The sequence below is a fragment of the Oratosquilla oratoria genome, chromosome 23, assembly GCF_046742065.1.
Source record: "Oratosquilla oratoria isolate Oo_2021 chromosome 23, ASM4674206v1, whole genome shotgun sequence".
Lineage (NCBI taxonomy): Eukaryota > Metazoa > Arthropoda > Malacostraca > Stomatopoda > Squillidae > Oratosquilla > Oratosquilla oratoria.
Genome location: NC_134799.1, coordinates 22,045,002 through 22,064,924, shown reverse-complemented (window position 1 = coordinate 22,064,924; position 19,923 = coordinate 22,045,002). Strand labels below are relative to the sequence as shown.

The window sequence follows — 19,923 nt, the reverse complement described above, 5'->3', positions numbered from 1 at the left end:
TCCATCAAGATATCCTATTTCTCTTCCACTTTTTTCTCTTCCATGTAAAAAAAATTCCCAGGTTACATTCTGGAAGAATTTCTTTAGTTTTGCAGAGTCCGTTTTGCTGTACGTCAATCTTCCTTTCCTATGCTTTTCATTTCTCTCCATGTATATTTCTTCCTTTAGTTCAGTCTCAATGAGTATATGGTCACCCTTTCCAATTGGTGTCTTGTATTGGATTTTATCCACAATTTCAGGTTCTGTTGTAGATATTAAATCTAGTTTCGACGGCTCCTCGTTATTTCTGTATCTGGTGTTTTCACTGACCCACTGAGTCATTGTATATTCCATGGTCATGCCCAGTAGTACATTACCCCACAAGTCTTCTCCTTCTCTCACTGTCATGTTCTCTCAATGTCACTCACCATAGCCCCACCACCTCCAATGGCCCACAGAGCAGGAAGGTGGAACCCGCGCAAAGCCAATTGGCCGCTCTTCAGAGACAAAGTGGCTCACGGGGTCACCGCTGACGCTCTGGCCATGTATATGTTGGATGATGCGGAGGCAATCCTTAAGACTGCCCACAGCAGGAGACATCGTGATGGTTGGTATTACAATCAGATCAAGGATGCAAATCATAGGGTCTACATCCTACACAAGATCCTGCGCCGACACCATAACCCTGCCAACCTGGCTAATCTTCTGAGTGCCGTCGAAGAATCCAAAGAGACAGCTCGACGTGTGCATAGCGGAAAGTGGCTGGAATGGTGTCAAAGCTTTAGCGAGTTCACCACGCTAAAGGAACCGTGGAGCAAACTCCACACTGCTACAAGCCGCGCTCCACCTAGGCGTTCTCTCCGGACACCGCAGTGTGAGACAGAAAGTCTGGCGCAAGAGATTGCCAGACGTACGCACACAGCCACGCTACCCGTCGAGCTGCAGCAGAGGCAGGCCATGTTGCGCCAGCCAAGAAGGACCAGGGTACAAGCCGCCATGGGTTGTCCGGGGGACACGGACACACCATTCACCGTCCATGAGCTACAAGCTTCATGTAGGAGATCCTCCGACTTTGCTCCGGGGAGCGACCTCGTGACATACTCCATGGTTGGACACCTGGGGGAGGCTGATGAACAAGCACTCCTTCAGGTAGTAAATAGTAGTTTGACCTGTGGAAGACTTCCAGCCAAATGGAAGCAGGCCGACATCGTGCCCATCCCCAAGCCCAGGGAGCCCGGACAGTACCGACCTATCTCCCTGACAAGCTGCCTGGAGAAGACCATGGAGAGGATGGTTCTTCAAAGACAACAGTGGAAACTAGGACCACCACTGGAGAACCTCTATGGATTCACCAAAGGGGTGGGCACGGCTCAATGTATCGCGACGCTCTTGAGCCACGTGGAGCAAGGCCACGCCACGGTCGTCTTCTTTGACCTGGAGAAGGCATTCGAGCTTGCCAGTCCCGCTGCGATATTGGACAGTCTTACCGCCAGAGGGATCTAGGCCCCTGGAAAATGGTACACCCCAAGGTGGGGTTATAAGTCCCACCTTGTTTAACGTGCTGATGGCGGAATTGATAGCCACCCCGTTACCTACAGGATCCCACCTATCCTACGCAGACGATGTCGCGCTGGTGGTAGGAGTCGGAGGGAACAAGGCGAGGAGGGCGCAAATATGTCTAGACAGACTCCCCACAAAATACGTAGAGCTTGGCCTCAAGATCTCGCCACCAAAGCCTTCTTTGCTTCCTCATTCCACCACTCACTACTCTTCTTTCTATTTCCTCCCGTCCTCCTTGTTCTACACGCCATCTTTGCACATCTTATGACTCCCTCCTTGAACCATCTCCATTCCTCCTCCACTCCTAGTTCTACTCTATCCTTCACTCCCTCCCAGCTTCTTATATTCATTCTCCTTTTCTTTCTCATTTAAGCAGTTCACTCTAAATACCTCCCTACCTTCTGTCATTTTCCTCTTTCTCCACTCTCAACTTACCTTCCACCAGAAAATGATCTGATATTCCCTCACTCTCTCCCCTTAGAACATGTACATCCTTAACTTTTCCTACTATGCTTCTGGTTACCACTATATAGTCCATTAATGCTCTATCTACCACCCTTCCATCCACCACCCTCTCCCATGTGTACTTATGTTTGACTTTCTTCCAAAAAACTGCATTTGCTATTATCAACTCTCTTTTAAGACATGTCACCATTAACTCTCCACTACGATTTTTTCCTGGAACTCCATACTTCCCAGTCACTCCATCTATTTGTTCATTTTCTATCCTAGCATTAAAGTCTCCCAATACAACTACATTGACATTTCCCCCTAATCCCTCTATGCACTCATTTAAACTCATCCAACTTTCCTCTATGCTCTTCTCACTACCAGGCCCATACACACATACCATACAAAAACCCACATCTCTCCAGCTTCACCTTCATGCACATTAACCTTGAAGAAATTTCCTTCTACTCCACTATATGCTTACCTATCTCTTCACTTACTAGTATTGCTACCCCTTCTCTCCTCACTCCTGAGAACCTCCCAACTACACTCCCAAACTCACTCGTCCCTCCCTTTCAACTTATTTTCACTTAATGTCAAAACATACATCTTCTCACAAACATACTGCCTATCTCCCTTTTACTCTCATCTATACCACATCCATGCATATTAAAAGGCTCAAACCTTAGGGTACTGGTTGTAAAACTCCTACGCCTTCTCATGCCTTTACTCTTTTTTTTTAGTAATGTCCCCTTTGGGGCTACAGGTAGCAGGATTCCTAGTCCTATCCCCATCCCGTTTTTTGTTACCCCATACAACTCAAGTGGGAAGACTTGGTGGCAGCATTCTTTTTCCCCACCACAGGGTAGAAGAAAAAAGGAAAGGAATATTCAGAGAAATGGTACAGGACAGTAACAAGGGGTTGGAGGACAGCATAACGGAGGAACAGTTGCAGTATAATAAAAGTCTCATCATTTCTCTATGAACAGAGACTTCCTCTATCACAAAATGATGTGAGGCTCTGGTCCATAGGGGCGCCCCATATAGACCCTAAAGTATCAACTGCATGCTACTTTGCCACAATAACATGCAGCCAATACCCCAGACAGGGTATTACTCTTTTTATTACTTACAAAATTTTGTCATACTCTTACCCTATTTCACATCTGCTCCCCTCTTTGCCTCCTTTATCTTATGCTTTACTTCTTTTCTCTTTTCTTTGTACCTCTCACATGATTCTTGTCCTATTTTGCAACCAATCTGTATATACTTGTTTCTTCTCTTCTACAGCCTTCATTGTTTCATCATGCCACCACGCACAACCTTTCCATTTTCTCCTGTTCTCCTTGTTCCACACACCATTTTTGCAACTCCCACCTTGAAACATACCCATTCCTCCTCCATTCTTAGTTCTACTTTATTCTTCACTCCCTCCCACTATTTTCTCAACTTCTTGTACTCCTTTCTCATTTAAGCACTTTACTCTAAGCACCTCCCTATCTTCTATCTTTTTCCTCTTTCTCCATCTATCCTCCATTCTCAACTTACCTTCCACCAAATTTTCATATTCCCCCACTCTCTCCTATGAACATGTACATCCAAAACTCTTCCTACTCTTCCCCTGGTTACCACTATACAGCCACTTTCCGAGTTACGACCTAGATAGGTTCCGACCAACCAGTCGTAAGTCGGATTGGTCGTAAGTCGGATCCTATTCAAAATGGCCGACACGAGGGTTCTACTCTAGGATACATGATATCAATCTGTTGCGTTTTTAAGTAACTTTTTCTATTGAATACTATTAAATACAAGCTGTTTAATGTTTATTTATCAATGCTTTTTAGTTTCATTTTTATATTTTCTATATATTTTTTAATGTTTTAATACTGTACTGTATTTCAGTATATATACGTATGCAGGTACTGTATGTATATACTATACCTGTATACACACACACACACACACACACACACACACACACACACACACACACACACACACACACACCTCTCATGGCGCTGTGGTTAGAGCTCTGGCCTGCCACTACGGAGGTCCGGGTTCGACCCTCGCCCGGGGCTGAAATAATATCAGTATCGCAGCGCTGAGGGGTGTTACTCCAACTCTCGTGGGCGGGGAGTTGGGGGTGTGTGTGTGTGCAAGGTCATAGCATTACCCATAGATCGGACCTACGAGCTCTGAGCTCTCTTCCAGGAGGGAAATAGCTGTCGATCACGAGTCCAACACGTGATCCAAAGACCAAGTGAAAAGAATACACACACACACACGTATTAAATATAACCTTGCTTACCATTTTCAAGTTTTTTAAATTGTAATTTCCTTTTGATCATTTTTCTTAATTCTTCAATTGTTGTATGTACTCTAAATATATGTGAATTTTAATATCTATTTTTCTCATCCATTTCAATCCATTCTAAGTGTGAGATATAGGTACCGTACATTTATCTTTGTATACAGCATTGAGTAAAAGCAGCAACGACTGCAACAGCACTGTAGGAGAGAAGCCAAACGCAGAGTATGGGATCCATTGTATTTAACGTTGCGCCCAGCAGGGCTTCTCCCGAAATAACATAGTGGACTTTTTTAAGGCTATCTATCCATAAGGGGGTCATTAAGCCTGGTGTGAAGTTGTTCAGTCTACTTTTTTTTTCTTTTTTTTTTACACCAGTTTCATGTTCGTTTCTCCCCGCAAGCTCGGGTTATATAAGGAGTCAGATGTTTGTCCACTATGTTATTTCTGAAGAAGCCCTGGTGGGCGAAACGTTAAATACATTGGATCCCATACTCTGCGTTTGGCTTCTCTCCTACAGTTGTATACAGTATTGTTTTCAGTTGCTTAGTTGTTAATATGATATGGTAAGTTAAAGAAAGAAAATACTTATCATATTGTATTCGTATTAGTAAACTCATAATAGGCATCAGCTAGACGTGGTCGTAAGTACGTAAATATCCTTCATTCATAATTTATCAAACTCTTCCACAAATGCCTTAGCTGCAGGCGCATCACTGCTAGCAGCCTCACCTTTCGACAACACGTGGTGAACCTGGTAACGCTCTCGAAAGCAACGAAACCACCCAGCACTCACTATGAACTCATGTGAAGCGTATTCTTCACCTGCACGTTCTTTCAACATGTGAAATTAACTTGTAGCCTTACTTTGCACTGCTTGCAACGTCACTCTCATATTTCTTTGCCTATTATCTTCCAACCACGTGTGTAGCAACTTTTCCATCTCTGCCATAGCTGCCGTACGCGATGCCGGTTGCCACAACTATCTTACGCGCTGTGCTGCCAGACATGTACAGTAAACTCATAATAGGCATCTGCTAGATGTGGTCGTAAGTACGGGTGGTCGTAACTCGCGTACGTCATAACTCGGATAGTGACTGTATAGACCAATAAAGCCCCTATCTATCACCCCCTCTTATGTCTACTTATGCTCGATTTTCTTCCTAAACAGTGTTAGCTATCAACTCTCCAGGCACATCACTATCAACTCTCTACTACAATTTTTTTCCTGACACTCCACACATCCCAACCCCTCCGTCTATTTGTTTGATTGTACAAGCTGAAATCCATCCCATCCCAGTACTAACCAGACACAAAACTATATTTGGATGAATTTAATAATTACGCTAATAAGACCAAAACTCGAGTACACAGCAACGCTATGGACACCCAGTACAAAAAAAAAAAAAAAAAAAAAAAAATAGAAAGGATACAAAGAGCAACAACAAAACTGGCACCAACTCTTTCCAAAAATGACATATGAACAAAGACTGTCCAAATTAGAGTTACCAACTCTGGAACAAAGAAGGGAAAGAGGAGACCTACTATCTATAGAATTATGAAAGGAATGGAAATCTTAGATAAGAATGATTTATTGAAATGGGACAATGAAAAAATAAGAGGACACAAAAAGAAAATAAAAAAATATAATTACAGAAGAGATCTAAAAAAAAGCTTCCCTCACAGAGTGATAGATACCTGGAACAAATTAGACAAAGAAACAGTGTGTGCAAACACTATTCAAGATTTTAAGAAAAAACTTGATGCTGAAAGATACAAAGACAGATCACCACGAGTATAGCTCCCTTCCTGTATAATACAACTAGGTAAATGTATACCTCCTAGATCTTCTAGTAACCCCACCAGTTCAACCCTAAATAGTACCTAGTCGTATTAATAAATCCTACACTAATCACAAAAAGAATATTATCCAAAACAACACACTAAATAGTACACTTCAATATACAGTGGAACTCCCATTTGCCAAATAAGAAATACATGATTACACACAACAGCAGAGCAAAACTGTCAAAAGGATAGCAGCATTGGTAAACTAGTCCCTAACAACCAATCTCAGCATTCTCAGCCCTATCACAAGTTCTACTACTCGCATAAAAGCTTTAGACTGCCCTTTCCAGTTTTCCCCATATCCTGTATATCTGCACTACCAACCTACTCACCATCATGAGCTCTAGGTCTATTAAATGAGATACTATTGGGCGGGGTAATCTGGTAATTATGGGGGATTTCAATTGCAAAGAAATTTGTTGGGAAAACATGACAGTGAGAAGAGAAGACGACTTGTGGGGTAATGTACTACTGGATATGACCATGGAATATACAATGACTCAGTAGGTCAGTGAAAACACCAGATACAGAAATAACGAGGAGCCGTCGAAACTAGATTTAATATCTACAACAGAACCTGAAAGTGTGGATAAAATTCAATACTAGACACCAATTGGAAAGAGTGACCATATACCCATTGAAACTGAACTAAAGGAAGAAATATACATGGAGAGAAATGAAAAGCATAGGGAAGGAAGATTGATATACAACAAAACGGACTCTGCAAAACTGAAGAAATTCTTCCAGAATGCAAACTGGGGAAAAATTTACATGGAAGAGACAAAAGTGGAAGAGAAATGAGATATCTTGATGGATAATTACAATGTAGGGGTGAATAGACACGTACCAAGACAAAAGCTAGAGAGTGTACATTAAATGCTGGTTCAACAAAAGATGCAGTGAGGCAAAAGACAGAAGGGACAGAGCTTGGAAAAGATGGAGAAATTATAAAAAAAAAAAAAACGTAAAATGACAAGTTTATATAAACTATAGAAATGAGTATGTTAAAGTGAGAAGAGAGAAAGAAAAAGGAACCATGAAAAAGATATTATAGATAAATGCAAAGAGCAACCAAAGCTATTTTATCGATACGTGAATGGTAAACTAAAACAAACAGGAAATGGTGAAACTACGCCAAGGGAATATAGAATACACAGAAGAATTAAAAATGGACGAAGTCATGAATAATCACTTCCAATCTGTCTTCACTAGAGAGAAAGCACAATATTGGGATGAAGGTATAATGAAATGAGATCCCCCATGAGCGAGATAACAATAACACAAAAATAAATATTGGAACACCTGGCAAACCTTGACGTCAGGAAATTACATGGCCCGGATGGAATTGCAAATTAGATTCTAAAAGAATGCAAAGAAGAACTAACGGACAAAATACATAACATAATAAATTGCTCACTCAAAGATGGAAAAATACCAAAAGACTGGAAAAATTCTAACGTTGTACCAATATATATAGGAGGAAACAAGGAAGAACCAACTAACTACAGGCCAGTCTCATTAACAAGCATTATAGCCAAAATTTGCGAGAAATTCATCAAGAATAGATAGGTAAAACACCTGGAAGACAACAATATGATAAACCCAAGACAATTTGGGTTCAGACAAGGAAGATCATGTACCACAAAATTAATATGTTTCTACTCAAGATTAATAGACATAGTGCAAGAAAGGAATGGATGGGTTGATTGTGCCTTCCTGGACTCACAAAAAGCTTTTGACAAAGTACCACGCAAAAAAAAAAAAAAAAAAAAAAAACTGGAACATATAGGAGGGATACGAGGGAACCTATTAAAATGGATGGAGGATTCCTGGTTGGTAGAAAGATGAGAGTAGTGCTCAGAGAAAAATATTCAGGTTGGAAAGAGGTGATCAGTGGCGTACCACAAGGATCTTTATTGGCTCCAATAATGTTTGCTATTTATGTGAATGACATGGATGACGATGTGAAATGTTACATGAGCTTCTTTGCAGACGACGCCAAACTGTAAGGAAAGTAAAAACTGAAAAGGATTGCGAATCACTGCAGGAAGACCTGAATAAAGTATGGAGTTGGAGTCAGAAATGGGAAGTGGACTCCAATATTAAGAAGTGTAGCATAATGGAGTTTGGAAAAAGCAAAAACAGAATATCAGGACAATATAAAATTGGAACCAAGGAGGTACAGAAGGAGGGATCCGAAAAAGATTTGGGTGTAATTATCTCAAACGACTTGTTCTATGACAAACAGATAAACAAAATTGTCGGAGAATCCTACAACTTGCTAAGATCAATAAAAGTGTCATTTACATATTTGGACGAAGAAATTATTAAGAAAAATATTAGTCACACTGATAAGGCCTAGACTAGAATATGCGTGGACATTGTTTTCACCCATTACCAAAAAGAATTTAAAGAAAATAGAAAGAATCCAGAGAGCAGCAACAAAAATGGCACCTGCACTTGCAAACTTGTCATATGAGGAGAGATTGGCTAAACTGGAGTTACCGACTCTGGAGCAAAGAAGAGAGAGAGGTGACCTGCTGACCATCTACAGAATCATGAAAGTCACAGAAATACTCGATAGAGAGGACTTGTTAAACTGGAACAAGAAAAGCACAAGAGGACATGAAAAGAAAAAAAAACATAGCTACAGAAGAGATTTGAAGAAAAACAGTTTTCCACATAGCGTGGTGGGCACTAGGAACAAACTGGACAATGAAATAGTGTGCGCAAAAACCATTCATGAGTTTAAGAGCAAACTAGACACCACGAGATACAAAGGCGGGAGACTACGAGCGTAGCTCCCCTTCCCGCAAAATACAACTAGAAAGAGAGAGAGAGAGAGAGAGAGAGAGAGAGAGACCAAATGAAAGAGACAAAAAGAAACAAGGGAAACAGAGGCAAAAAAAAAGAAAGGTGGAGAGAGAGAGAGAGAGAGAGAGAGAGAGAGAGAGAGAGAGAGAGAGAGAGAGAGAGAGAGAGAGAGAGAGAGAGAGAGAGAGAGAGAGAGAGAGAGAGAGAGAGAGAGAGAGAGAGAGAGAGAGAGAGAGAGAGAGAGAGAGAGAGAGGGGCGGGGATGTGGGGAGTATTCCAGTTTTTTTCGGTGGTAACGAACGCTCCTTTCGAGGACATTAATTTGCCGAAGAGTCAATGAGGGGTAAGGGAAACCTCTAAGGAAGGCAGTAGTAAGGAGGGGTACTGGAAAAAGTGGTCAGCATTATCTTTTGAGTGGGTAGAAATTTCCAGTCACAAGATAGTAAGGAGAAAGAGAACTGGCAGATCGGAGAAAAGAGGAAATTGTGTTTTTGAATATAGACATATCTGTATATAGGGTAGTTCAGAAATTCAAAGTTATTGGTCAAGAGGGAAAATTGAAAAATAGCTGTTTGTATTTTTTAGGATAAATGTTCTTAAATAATTCAAATGCACTAGACTATCCATTATTGTTTGCCTTGAATAATTGAAGTTGATATACATAGCCTATATGCTCATACATGTAGATAGCATGAAAATCGTACAAAGTGCGAGCTGCATATTCAGTAGTTTTTTTGAGTTTCAGCCTTCGATTGATTGATTTAACCATCTTTATAGTTATACGAAATCGAATTTCCATCGTGGCAAGTAGGTCAATGCGCTTTCAAGCAAATTATACCCAAAATACATTTGATATCGAAATTACGTAAATGATGAAAATTTGCTAACTATAAATTTGCTCAATTTTGATAATTGTATCTTCTCATTTCCATACGCTGTAATCAATATTATATTTCATGTTTTGTTATCGATCGGTGGTTTCTTACCTACTACACTATATAAGTATATAAATTAAGCATTACCAATATTTCCTATGTCACTGTTTTATAGTATACTTTTTGTGCCAGTACCCTGTTCCCTTGTTTAGTTACTAGTAGGTAGCTTCATTAGTTCTTACCCTTTTCGTTACCCCGGACACACCAGTAGTCAACATGGCGAGGGACGAGGGAGTTGTTGCTCTCTTGGCTTTGCTGTCAACAACTCTGTGGATGAATGTAGAAGGTAGTTGTCCTCCAAAGTGTATCTAGAAGTATCTTAATAAGTATATTGATTATACAGGACAATTAGATGGTGAAACAAAGTGTTGTAGCTAGAAAAGTGATGGCGCCAGGGTGTCTACCACTGAAGAGTGGGAAGGCTTCCACCATTTCTTTCTGTTTGTCAACTGCAAACACGCAATACATTTTTCTAGTGTGACAGTGTTGCAGATTAAGTTTCTACGTCCCGACTCAACGTATTATAAGGATCTTGTGGAGAGTACGTTATACCCAGGATGTTGGATAAGTTCTGACGATTTGAAAAAAAAGTGAAGCCCACTACTTGTGGTAACAATAATAGGTGAAGAACTGCGACCGAGCACAAACTCCCAAACTCGCGAGGTGTCATTATTTGCTTGGCTTGATGACGCCCTCATCAGATATTCATCGAAACAGTGTTCGTAAGTCCAGACAGTAGCATAATCAGTTCTTAAATTGTATTTTTTTCTGTTGTTCATTATACAATCTGCAGCGATTTGTTTCGCATTTCTGAATAACAATCCATGTACAGATTATCACCTAGTGAATATGAAATTATTGTCCAGAACATTGATTACTTAGTTATAAATTCCCACTGGCGGTAATAAGTCTAGCATGTCTCTCATATTTCTTAATATAAATGGAAAGGGCTATCATCCAGTCATGACCTTTATGAAGTTTTATTTTGTTTGACATCTCAGTGACTGATGTCATGCAGTTTCAACATAATGCTGATCATAGGGCCACACCTACTCTAAGATTGCAAATTTACACTGTGTGAGTGTAGCCAGTATGTAGCCAGAAAATTAAAGTGGCACTAAATAAATAATTGTTACAAGATACGTGGTGTTAAAATTGTAGTTGTGAAAGTGAGAAAATAGTAGAGAATTAGTGTTACCTATTATAAAGCTGCAAATGCACATTATATGGACATAGTTTATAACTGGAAAGTGAAAGTGGCATAGTCATTTTTACAATATCAGTGAAGTGCTGAAAGGGTAGTGTAAAAGTGTGTTTTCAACTCCTAGCAATGAGAAAGTAGAAAATCAGTGTTCTTTATCATTTAAGGGCAAAATCATGCTTAACGCAAAATACTTAAGGACATGGAAATGATCATATAAAATTTAAGCACTTCAGCAGCAGGTCCAAATGGTATGCCATCACTTACATTGATGATATGTGTAAACCACTACTGTCGTACTAAAAATTTTGTAAATATATAGTGAATTTAAAGTGTTTATCAGTCCTAGCATTTGTAAATAATCTTAAGAGATTAATTTTTTTCTATGGAAATGTCTTTCAGTAACAAATCTTTAAAAAAAAAAAAAAAATGAGCATTGTTTAACTTTTTATTTTATGCAATTTATGTGGCATGGCCTATAACACAATCTTTGTAATTTGTTAGAGGATTAATGTTTATTAAACAAATCAAATCTGGTTCTTATTTTGTTGAGAAGAATCAGGGTGTGACAAAGCTGGTGCTAGCCATTTCATAATTTAAAAAATTGTCATGCGCATTTCCATTGAATTTATATTTAAATGATTTACATTGAAAAAATAGATCTAGGAGCATATAAGGTGAAATTGACTGCTATTCAAAAATAAATGGCTTGTGATGTATCAGTTTTGTTTATTTTGAAATTTAGTAGCTGATTAATTTCCAGTGATTTGTTATTGAAAACCACTTCTTGAGAAAAAAATGGGTCTCTTAAGAAAAGAGAAATTGATTATTATCAGAAACCCTGTGAATATTAAAAGAATTTCTGGTAGATAAGAATGGAGATATCTTTGACCCAATGAAGATAGCTGTTATTATACCTTTTCCTTAAGGAAAAGTGAAAGTGCATGTAGATTCCTATGGGGACCAATAGAGTGAATAACAGTTATCTATGAAGCTATATTATCACCATTGTTCAATTTATTCACAAGTGGTCTTCCTACCTCAAACCTGGTACACAACATCAAAGCTCTCATATATGCAAATGACCTTACCATCATAGCATAGCAGGTTCAGAACTGCTGCCCAAAACATAGAAATACCAGTATACTTAAATTAACTAGAGCTGTGGCTGACTGAAAACAGAATGGCAGCATCACTTTAAATGTCATTGGTGATGGTTACTCTACACAACCATGAATCAAAGAAACATCCAATAGTCAAATTGAATGGCCAACCTCTACCACTGACAAAGATCCAAAAATCCTAAGGCTCACATTTGCTATGTATGTCTTCCAATCTACACATGAAGGACCTTAATGATAGCACATAAGAAATATAAATGTACAGTGGATAGTTACAAGCACAAGGCTTGTACTGTTCTAAATTCCAATTTATAGTTTATAAACAGGTCATATAAACCACAAGTGTCCTTCCCAGCAACCAAGAAAGCAGACATCCTACAGACATTACCAATGAAAATGCCAAAAGCAATAATATGATGAACCAAAACTATCTCAATTGATCACCTGCTCTCAGAAACTTAAGTTCATTTGATAGGAAAGTGCATGGAAATTAGAGGCTCTTACATGTATCTGGATTCTTTGTTTTTTAAGAGGATCACAACAGAAATAAGTTTCAAAAGCTTTTTGTGTCATACTTGTAATTTTATACATTGTATTGTTATATCTGTGTATCCAATTGCAAAATAAAAACTAAACTAAACTAAAGACAATTCTATGCAAGAGCCCTTGATTCCATTCATCCTTTCCACCACATCACACGACCATAGTCATCTGTAGAAAAAAAAAATGTATATGTATATATATATATATATATATATATATATATATATACATATGTATATATATATACATATGTATATATACATATATATGTGTGTGTGTGTGTGTGTCAAGCATTACAACCTACAGATGTCAATTACCTTTCACCAGTACCTCAGAACATATCCATACAAAAATATATGTACACTCAAATTGCAAAACAAGCATTGGAGACTGATCTCCCAAACCCAGTACAGTGCTATGGCATACTCAGACATTTACATATATACATATACCAAGGGCTTTTTTTTCCCTAACAAGGGAGGTAACTGAAGTCAAAAGATATGATTCCACTCCCATCATTTCATCCCCACCCATTCCACTCCCATTTATCACCCCTCCCTCCTTCCCATCTTGGCTCCTCATGGATAATGGTCATCCCTGCATCTTGCCCATCATCCTGTGTCAGAGGCAGTGCAGCAAGACACAGCACATCCACAGCAAGGCTGCTTCATTTAATTGGTGACACACCCCCCCCCTTCTCCATCCCCTTGGATGTAAACATTGAAGACTGGGAGAAATCTCATTGGGCTGCGTCAAAATATCATCCACACATAACCACTCCCTAACCCCTCCCCCGCTTATCACCCACCCACTTCCTTCCATGCATCACATCACCCATACACAGCTATTCTCCACTCACCCCAATATTCTACCTTCTCCCTTCCTTCCTCAACAGACATTAATACATACATATACCAAAGGAAATTTTCCACTTACAAGGGAGGTAGCTAAAGTCAAAAGGCATAATTCCACTCCCATTCACCACTCTTCTCTCACTCTTTTCTTGGCTCCTCCTGGATGATGGATTATCCCTGCATCTCACCCACTGCCCTGGGTCAGAAACAATGTTGCAAGACGCAGCACATCCACAGCAAGGCCACTTCATTCAATTGGCTGCCCACCCTTGCTGTCTCCTCTGGGAGAAATCCTTTCAGTTATATCAAAATATTCACTTCCTCGACCCATCCCCCACCCACTCCTTTCCATGCAACACAGCATCATCCACACACAACTATTCTCTTCTCACCTCTATTTTTTCTCTTCTCAACACCTTTTTAACCCCATCCACCCAATGTGTCCAAACCATCCCAATACTCTTTCATCAATCCTATCTCCTAACACCTTTTCTACCCCCACTCTCCTCACCTTGTTTCTCATTCTATCCAGCCTAGTAACCCCTACCATACTTTTCAGACATTTCATCTCAAACACGTTTAATCTTTTTTTTTTTTTTTTTTTCCCTCTTATGTTCCTTGTTTCTGTCTTGTACAGTGCTGTCAGCACAATTACCAGTTCATACAATCTCCTCTTAGCAACCATTCCCAAATATCTATTTTTCATTACACTTTTTAATCCCCCAAAGCATTTACTTGCTTCTCTCAATCTACATTCTACCTCCACCTCCACTCCCCCCTTTCCCGCCACATTCGCTCCCAAGTATCAAAGGATTACAAAGGCGGAGCATGCCGACAGGAGACCTTTTGATCCATATCTAGGTCGGATGCGAAAAAAAAATCATATTACTAATAAGATAATAAAAACTATGATAATGTAAATAACAAATAAAATACATAAATAAATGCATAGGTATAGTTAAATAATAAACAAACAGGTAAATAGTAAATAATAATAAATTGACATATAACTAATGATAAATGAAAATCAGACAGACAAATGATAACAAAACAAAAACAAATAATATAAGATAAATCATAATCATTACAGCATCTTACTTAGGTATTTATCTAAACGATTCTTAAAGCTTCGAACTGAACTACATTGCACTACCTGTGCAGGAAGTTTATTCCATTCATTAACTACACGGTTGGCAAAGTTGTTTCTACCTACTTCCAAATTGAATCTATTTCCGGACAGTTTGAGACCATTGTTTCTTGTCTGATTCTCATTCAATGTAAAAATTTTGTCACTTTTGATGTTGTCAATTCCCTTTAGAATTTTAAAGACCTGTATCAAGTCACCTCTGAGTCTACGCTTTTTTAGGGAAAACAGATTCATATGTTTTAGTCGATTTTCGTATGATTTACTTTTTATATTTTGGAATCAGTTTTGTGGCTCGCCGTTGTACTTTTTCCAGTCTGTCAATGTCTTTAATGAGATTCGGTGACCATACGGAAACGGCATATTCCAAATGTGGACGAACTAACGATTTATATAGCTTGTTAATGAGTGATGGACTTTTGAAATCAAAAGATCGTGCAATCAGTCCTAGAATCTCATTTGCTTTCTCAGAGGCTGAAATACACTGCTTGGATGATTTGAGGTCGTTACTGATAATTACGCCGAGATCTTTCTCACTATCCACTTTTGTTAACGAATTTCCAAATAACTTGTAATCGTACTTACTGTTATTTTTACCTATGTGCATTACCTTGCATTTACTTGTGTTAAATTTCATTAACCACTTTTCAGACCATTGCTGTAATTGATCTAAATCTTCTTGAATATCTAATTGGTTTGAGTGATCATTTGCCACTCCGCACAGTTTTGTATCATCAGCAAATTTGGAAACAGTAGATTTTAGTCCATGGTCTATATCATTTATATATACTATGAATAGAAGTGGCCCAAGAACGGAACCCTGAGGAACTCCACTTGCAACACTTTTCCATCCAGAAGTTTTCCATTTAAAACAACTCTCTGTTTTCGACCATTCAACCAATTACTAGTCCAACCTAATAGGCTACCACTTATTCCATGCAAAGCTAATTTAGTAAGTAGTCTTTCGTGTGGGACGGTATCAAAAGCTTTTGCAAAGTCTAGATATACTAAATCTATATTGTTTCTTTTGTCATAATTCGAGATAACTGTGTTGTAGAATTCGAGTAAGTTAGTCACGCAAGAACGTTTCCGTCTGAAACCATGCTGGCTATCATTTATCAAACGGTTACTTTCTAAATGATGTTCGATAGCATCTCTGATGATAGTTTCCATTATTTTTCCTACGATTGAAGTCAAACTTATAGGCCTATAGTTATTTGGTTTCTTTTTGTCACCTTTTTTGAATATGGGAGTAACGTTAGCTAGCTTCCATTCTCTTGGGACATCTCCGGATATGATGGATTTCTTGAAAATAATTTCTAATGGAACAACAATCTCATTTTTCATTTCCTTAAGATTCTTGGATGCCAACCGTCAGGCCCTGGTGTTTTATTAACTTTGAGTTTGTCTATACACCTTTTAATTTTTTCTTTTGTTATATTTACCGTAGTGAGTAAGTTTACCCTAGACTTTTCCACTTTCTCCAGTCTCCTTTAATACTCTCTTCCAATTTGCTACCATCCTCTACCCTCGTATATCTCATCATCTTACTTTTACCCACATTTATCTTCAACTTCCTTCTTTTGCACACCTTCCCAAACTCCATCACTAACTTCCTTAACCCCTCCTCTTGTCTTGCTACAAGTGCAGTATTGTTGTTAACAACAACTGGATTATCTCCTGTTTTTTTCCATTTTCTTTAAACATCTCCAATCCCTGGCCAGTTACCCTTGCATTTACCTCTCACACCACCCCATCCAGGTATACATTGAACAGCCATGGTGACATGACACATCCCTGATGAAGTCCCACCTTTACCTCAGACCACTTGCTCTCTCCATTTCTAATTCTAACACATGCTCTACTATTTTCTTGTAAAAACTCTTGACTGCTCATAACAGTTTTCCTCCTATCCCATATATCTGCAGTACCTCCCACAGTGCCTTCCTGTCTACCCTAAGCTTTTTCCAAATCCATGAAGGCCCAAAAAACATCCGTTCCTCTAAAGCTTTCTCATATATCTGTCTTACCACAAAAATCTGATCCACAACCCCTACCTGTCCTAAACCCACTGTTCCTCACCAATTACTCCCTCTGGTCTGCTCCTAATCCTCAATCAAAACCCTCCCATAAGCCTTCCCTATTACACTCAAGAAAATGATCCCTCTGAAAATACTACACTCACACATGTCCCTTTTTCCCTTGAAAAGCAGAATTATACAGGCTCTGGCACTCTACCCTCTTTTAGACAAACGTTAAACAACCTCAGCCAGTCCACCATCACTGTACCTCCCTTCTTTAGACACTCCACATGACACCCATCTAACCCAGGTGCCTTATCTGCTCTCATCATCATAATAACTGCTTTCTCCTCCATAGTTTTCATCACTGTCATTTTCTTAGTACCTCCCACTGCAACTACCTTCCCCTCCCTATCCTCCTTCACATTTAGCAATTCCCTAAAATACTCTGCCCATCTTCCTCTTACTGCCATCTCGTCCATTATAGTCTCTCCATCTGCACCTTTTACCTTTTCTTCTCTGCTTGATTTGCTTCCCATTCCTCTCTTAATTTTCTCCCAAAACATCCTTTTTTTTTTTTTTTCTTTCAAAATGTCATACTCTTACCCCATTGCACATTGCTCTCCTTTTTGCCTCCTTTATCTTTTGATTTACTTCTCTTTTCATTGTACCTCTCATATAATTCTCTTGTCGTATTTAGTAACCAATCTGTAAATGCTCGCTTATTCTCTTCTACACCCTTCTTTATTTCATAATTCCACCACTCCCTACTATTCCTTCTATTTCCTCTTGTCCTTGTTCCACACATCATCATTGCACGCCTTGTGACTCCCTCCTTGAAACATCCCCATTCCTCCTTCACTCCTAGTTCTACTTTATCCTTCACTCCCTCCCACTTTTCTCTCAGCTTCTTGTATTCCTTCTCACTTTCTCATTTAAGTAGTTTACTTTAAGCACCTCCCTACCTTCTGTTCTTTTCCTTTTTCTCCATCTATCCTCCACTCTCAACTTACCTTCCACCAAAAAATTATCTGATATTCCCCCCACTCTGTCCCCTAAGAACATGTACACCCAAAACTCTTCCTATTCTGCTGGTTACCACTGTATAGTCCATTAAAGCCCTATCTACCACTCTTCCATCCATCACCCTCTCGTATGTGTACTTATGCAGGACTTTCTTCCTAAACACTGTGTTAGCAATCATTAACACACTAGACCAGTGTTTCTCAATCTTTTACCCTTGTGTGACCTTTAAAATAAATTGCATGTCTCAAGGAATCCCAGTGCAAAAAAGAAAAACATATATACCATATCTTTCTCTAGATACATCTCCACCATCAACTCTCCACTACGATTTTTTCCTGGCACTCCACACTTCCTAACCATTCTGTCTTTTGGTTTGTCTACCCAAGCATTGAGGTCTCTCAATACTACTACATTGATGTTTCTCCCTAAACCCTCTATGCACTTGTTTAACCCATAAAGCATCGGAGACAAAATATATGTATATTTTTTTATTGCTTAAATCAGCTCAAAATAATGTCAAACCAACAAATCTTGCTTATGTTGATTCATCTTAGCATAGAAGTGGAGAAACTGGGCCAATTTTTTCGAGATATGTGTGCGAAAGTTTGGTAGAACATCTGTAGACTTTCTTTATCTCCTCATGTGGGTTGAACGAGGTATTTTTCGGGGAAGCTCCCATTAGAATTTCTTAGAGTGAAGGAATTTTACATTTATGATGTTTCAAATCAATGTACAGCCACCCATAATAGTCTGACACTTATGGAAAATGTGTTTATAAATAGTTTTTGTGGATTTTTTGGCAAATATTTATCACTTTGTTACATGGTAAATGGATTTTTCGGTATCTTTTTTTTTATAATTTCATGGAAGATAGGTGATTGTGGTGTTATAGTTTTAGTAAGCATCCATCACACCATTATTGCCTGGCCACATTTTGTATTATGCATTTATTATGAAAATTGGCAGTGCGAAATTGCCAGATCTACACATCTGAATACATACTAAATAGCACCTGCCTAACTGTCGAAGTACAACTTCACCTCCTCGTACTTCGTTTCATACACCAGAGTCGCCTAAATTACGTCCTAAAGGGCGATTTTATACCCGAAGTTACATACATATACATACATATACCAAGGCTTTTTCCCCCTTTCAAGGGAGGTAGCCAAAAAGGGAGAGGCATAAAAACACTCCCACCCATTTCATCCCTAAATACACTCCACACCCCTCCCACCCTCCCTCTCATCTGAGCACCTCCTGGATGACGGGTCATCCCTGCACCTTGCCCACCGCCCTGGGTCAGAAGCAGTGTCGCAAGACACAGCACATCCACAGCAAGGCCGCTTCATTTAATCGGCGACCCCCCCTCTCCGTCCCCCCTTGCATATAAGGAGAGGACGGGGAGAAATCCCTTCGGGCTGCGTCAAAATTTACTCACACATTCTACCTCACCCCCCACCCCCCCGCCCATTCCTCCTCATGCAATCACAACATCATCCATATACAACCATTCTCCACTCACCTCTGTCTTCCGTCCTCTCCCTTCCTTCCTCAACAGACATTCCCCTCTTCCCCAAAGCCCCCTTCACCCCATCCATCCACCTCATCCTAGGACGTCCCCTCATGTTCACTCCCCCCACATCTGCCTTCCATACCTCTTTTACTAGTCTTTCTTCACTCATTCTTTCCATGTGTCCAAACCATCCTAATATTCTTTCATCAACCCTATCTCCCAGCTCCTTTTTCACCCCTGTTCTCCTCCTCACCTCCTCATTTCTCACTCTATCCAGCCTAGTAACCCCCACCATACTTCTCAGACACCTCATCTCAAACACATTCAAACTCCTTCTCTCTTCTTCTCTTATGTTCCACGTTTCTGCCCCATACAGTGCTGTTGGCACAATCACTCCTTCATACAGTCTCCTCTTCGCATCCATTCCTAAATGTCTATTCCTCATTACACTCTTTAATCCACCAAGGCATTTACTCGCTTCTCTCAATCTACATTCTACCTCCACCTTCACTCCACCTTTTCCTGCTACACTTGCACCCAAGTATCTAAAACTATCCACTTCCTCCAGTCGCTCTCCCTTAATGTTCACTTCCAGTCTACTGCCAC

General features: G+C 39.5%; 2 protein-coding genes across 3 annotated transcripts in view; both read left to right on the top strand.

The window, feature by feature from the left end:
- Positions 1–396: 396 nt before the first annotated feature.
- Positions 397–9,527, top strand: LOC143037740 (uncharacterized). The gene is made up of 2 exons (XM_076206289.1): positions 397–1,398; positions 9,477–9,527. The coding sequence occupies exons 1-2, from the start codon at positions 397–399 to the stop codon at positions 9,525–9,527; spliced, it is 1,053 nt and encodes a 350-aa protein (XP_076062404.1).
- A 513-nt stretch (positions 9,528–10,040) lies between these two features.
- LOC143038022 (activin receptor type-1-like) overlaps positions 10,041–19,923 on the top strand; it is a 114,267-nt gene continuing 104,384 nt past the window's right edge. The window contains exon 1 of one of the 2 annotated variants that reach the window (XM_076206871.1): positions 10,041–10,180. In XM_076206871.1, the coding sequence (XP_076062986.1) occupies positions 10,111–10,180 (70 nt within the window). In that variant the 5' untranslated portion in view covers positions 10,041–10,110. Of the gene's footprint in view, positions 10,181–10,204; positions 10,617–19,923 lie in introns of those variants that run through there. The other variant, XM_076206872.1, reaches the window with a different exon arrangement.

What these genes read in the sequence shown, in the direction of transcription:
- LOC143037740 (XM_076206289.1), top strand. Translation starts at nt 397, where the DNA reads ATGTCACTCACCATAGCCCCACCACCTCCAATGGCCCACAGAGCAGGA. An exon ending in TGGAGCAAGGCCACGCCACG is followed by an intron (nt 1,399 to 9,476) that starts GTCGTCTTCTTT and finishes ATCTGTATATAG; the next exon opens with GGTAGTTCAGAAATTCAAAG.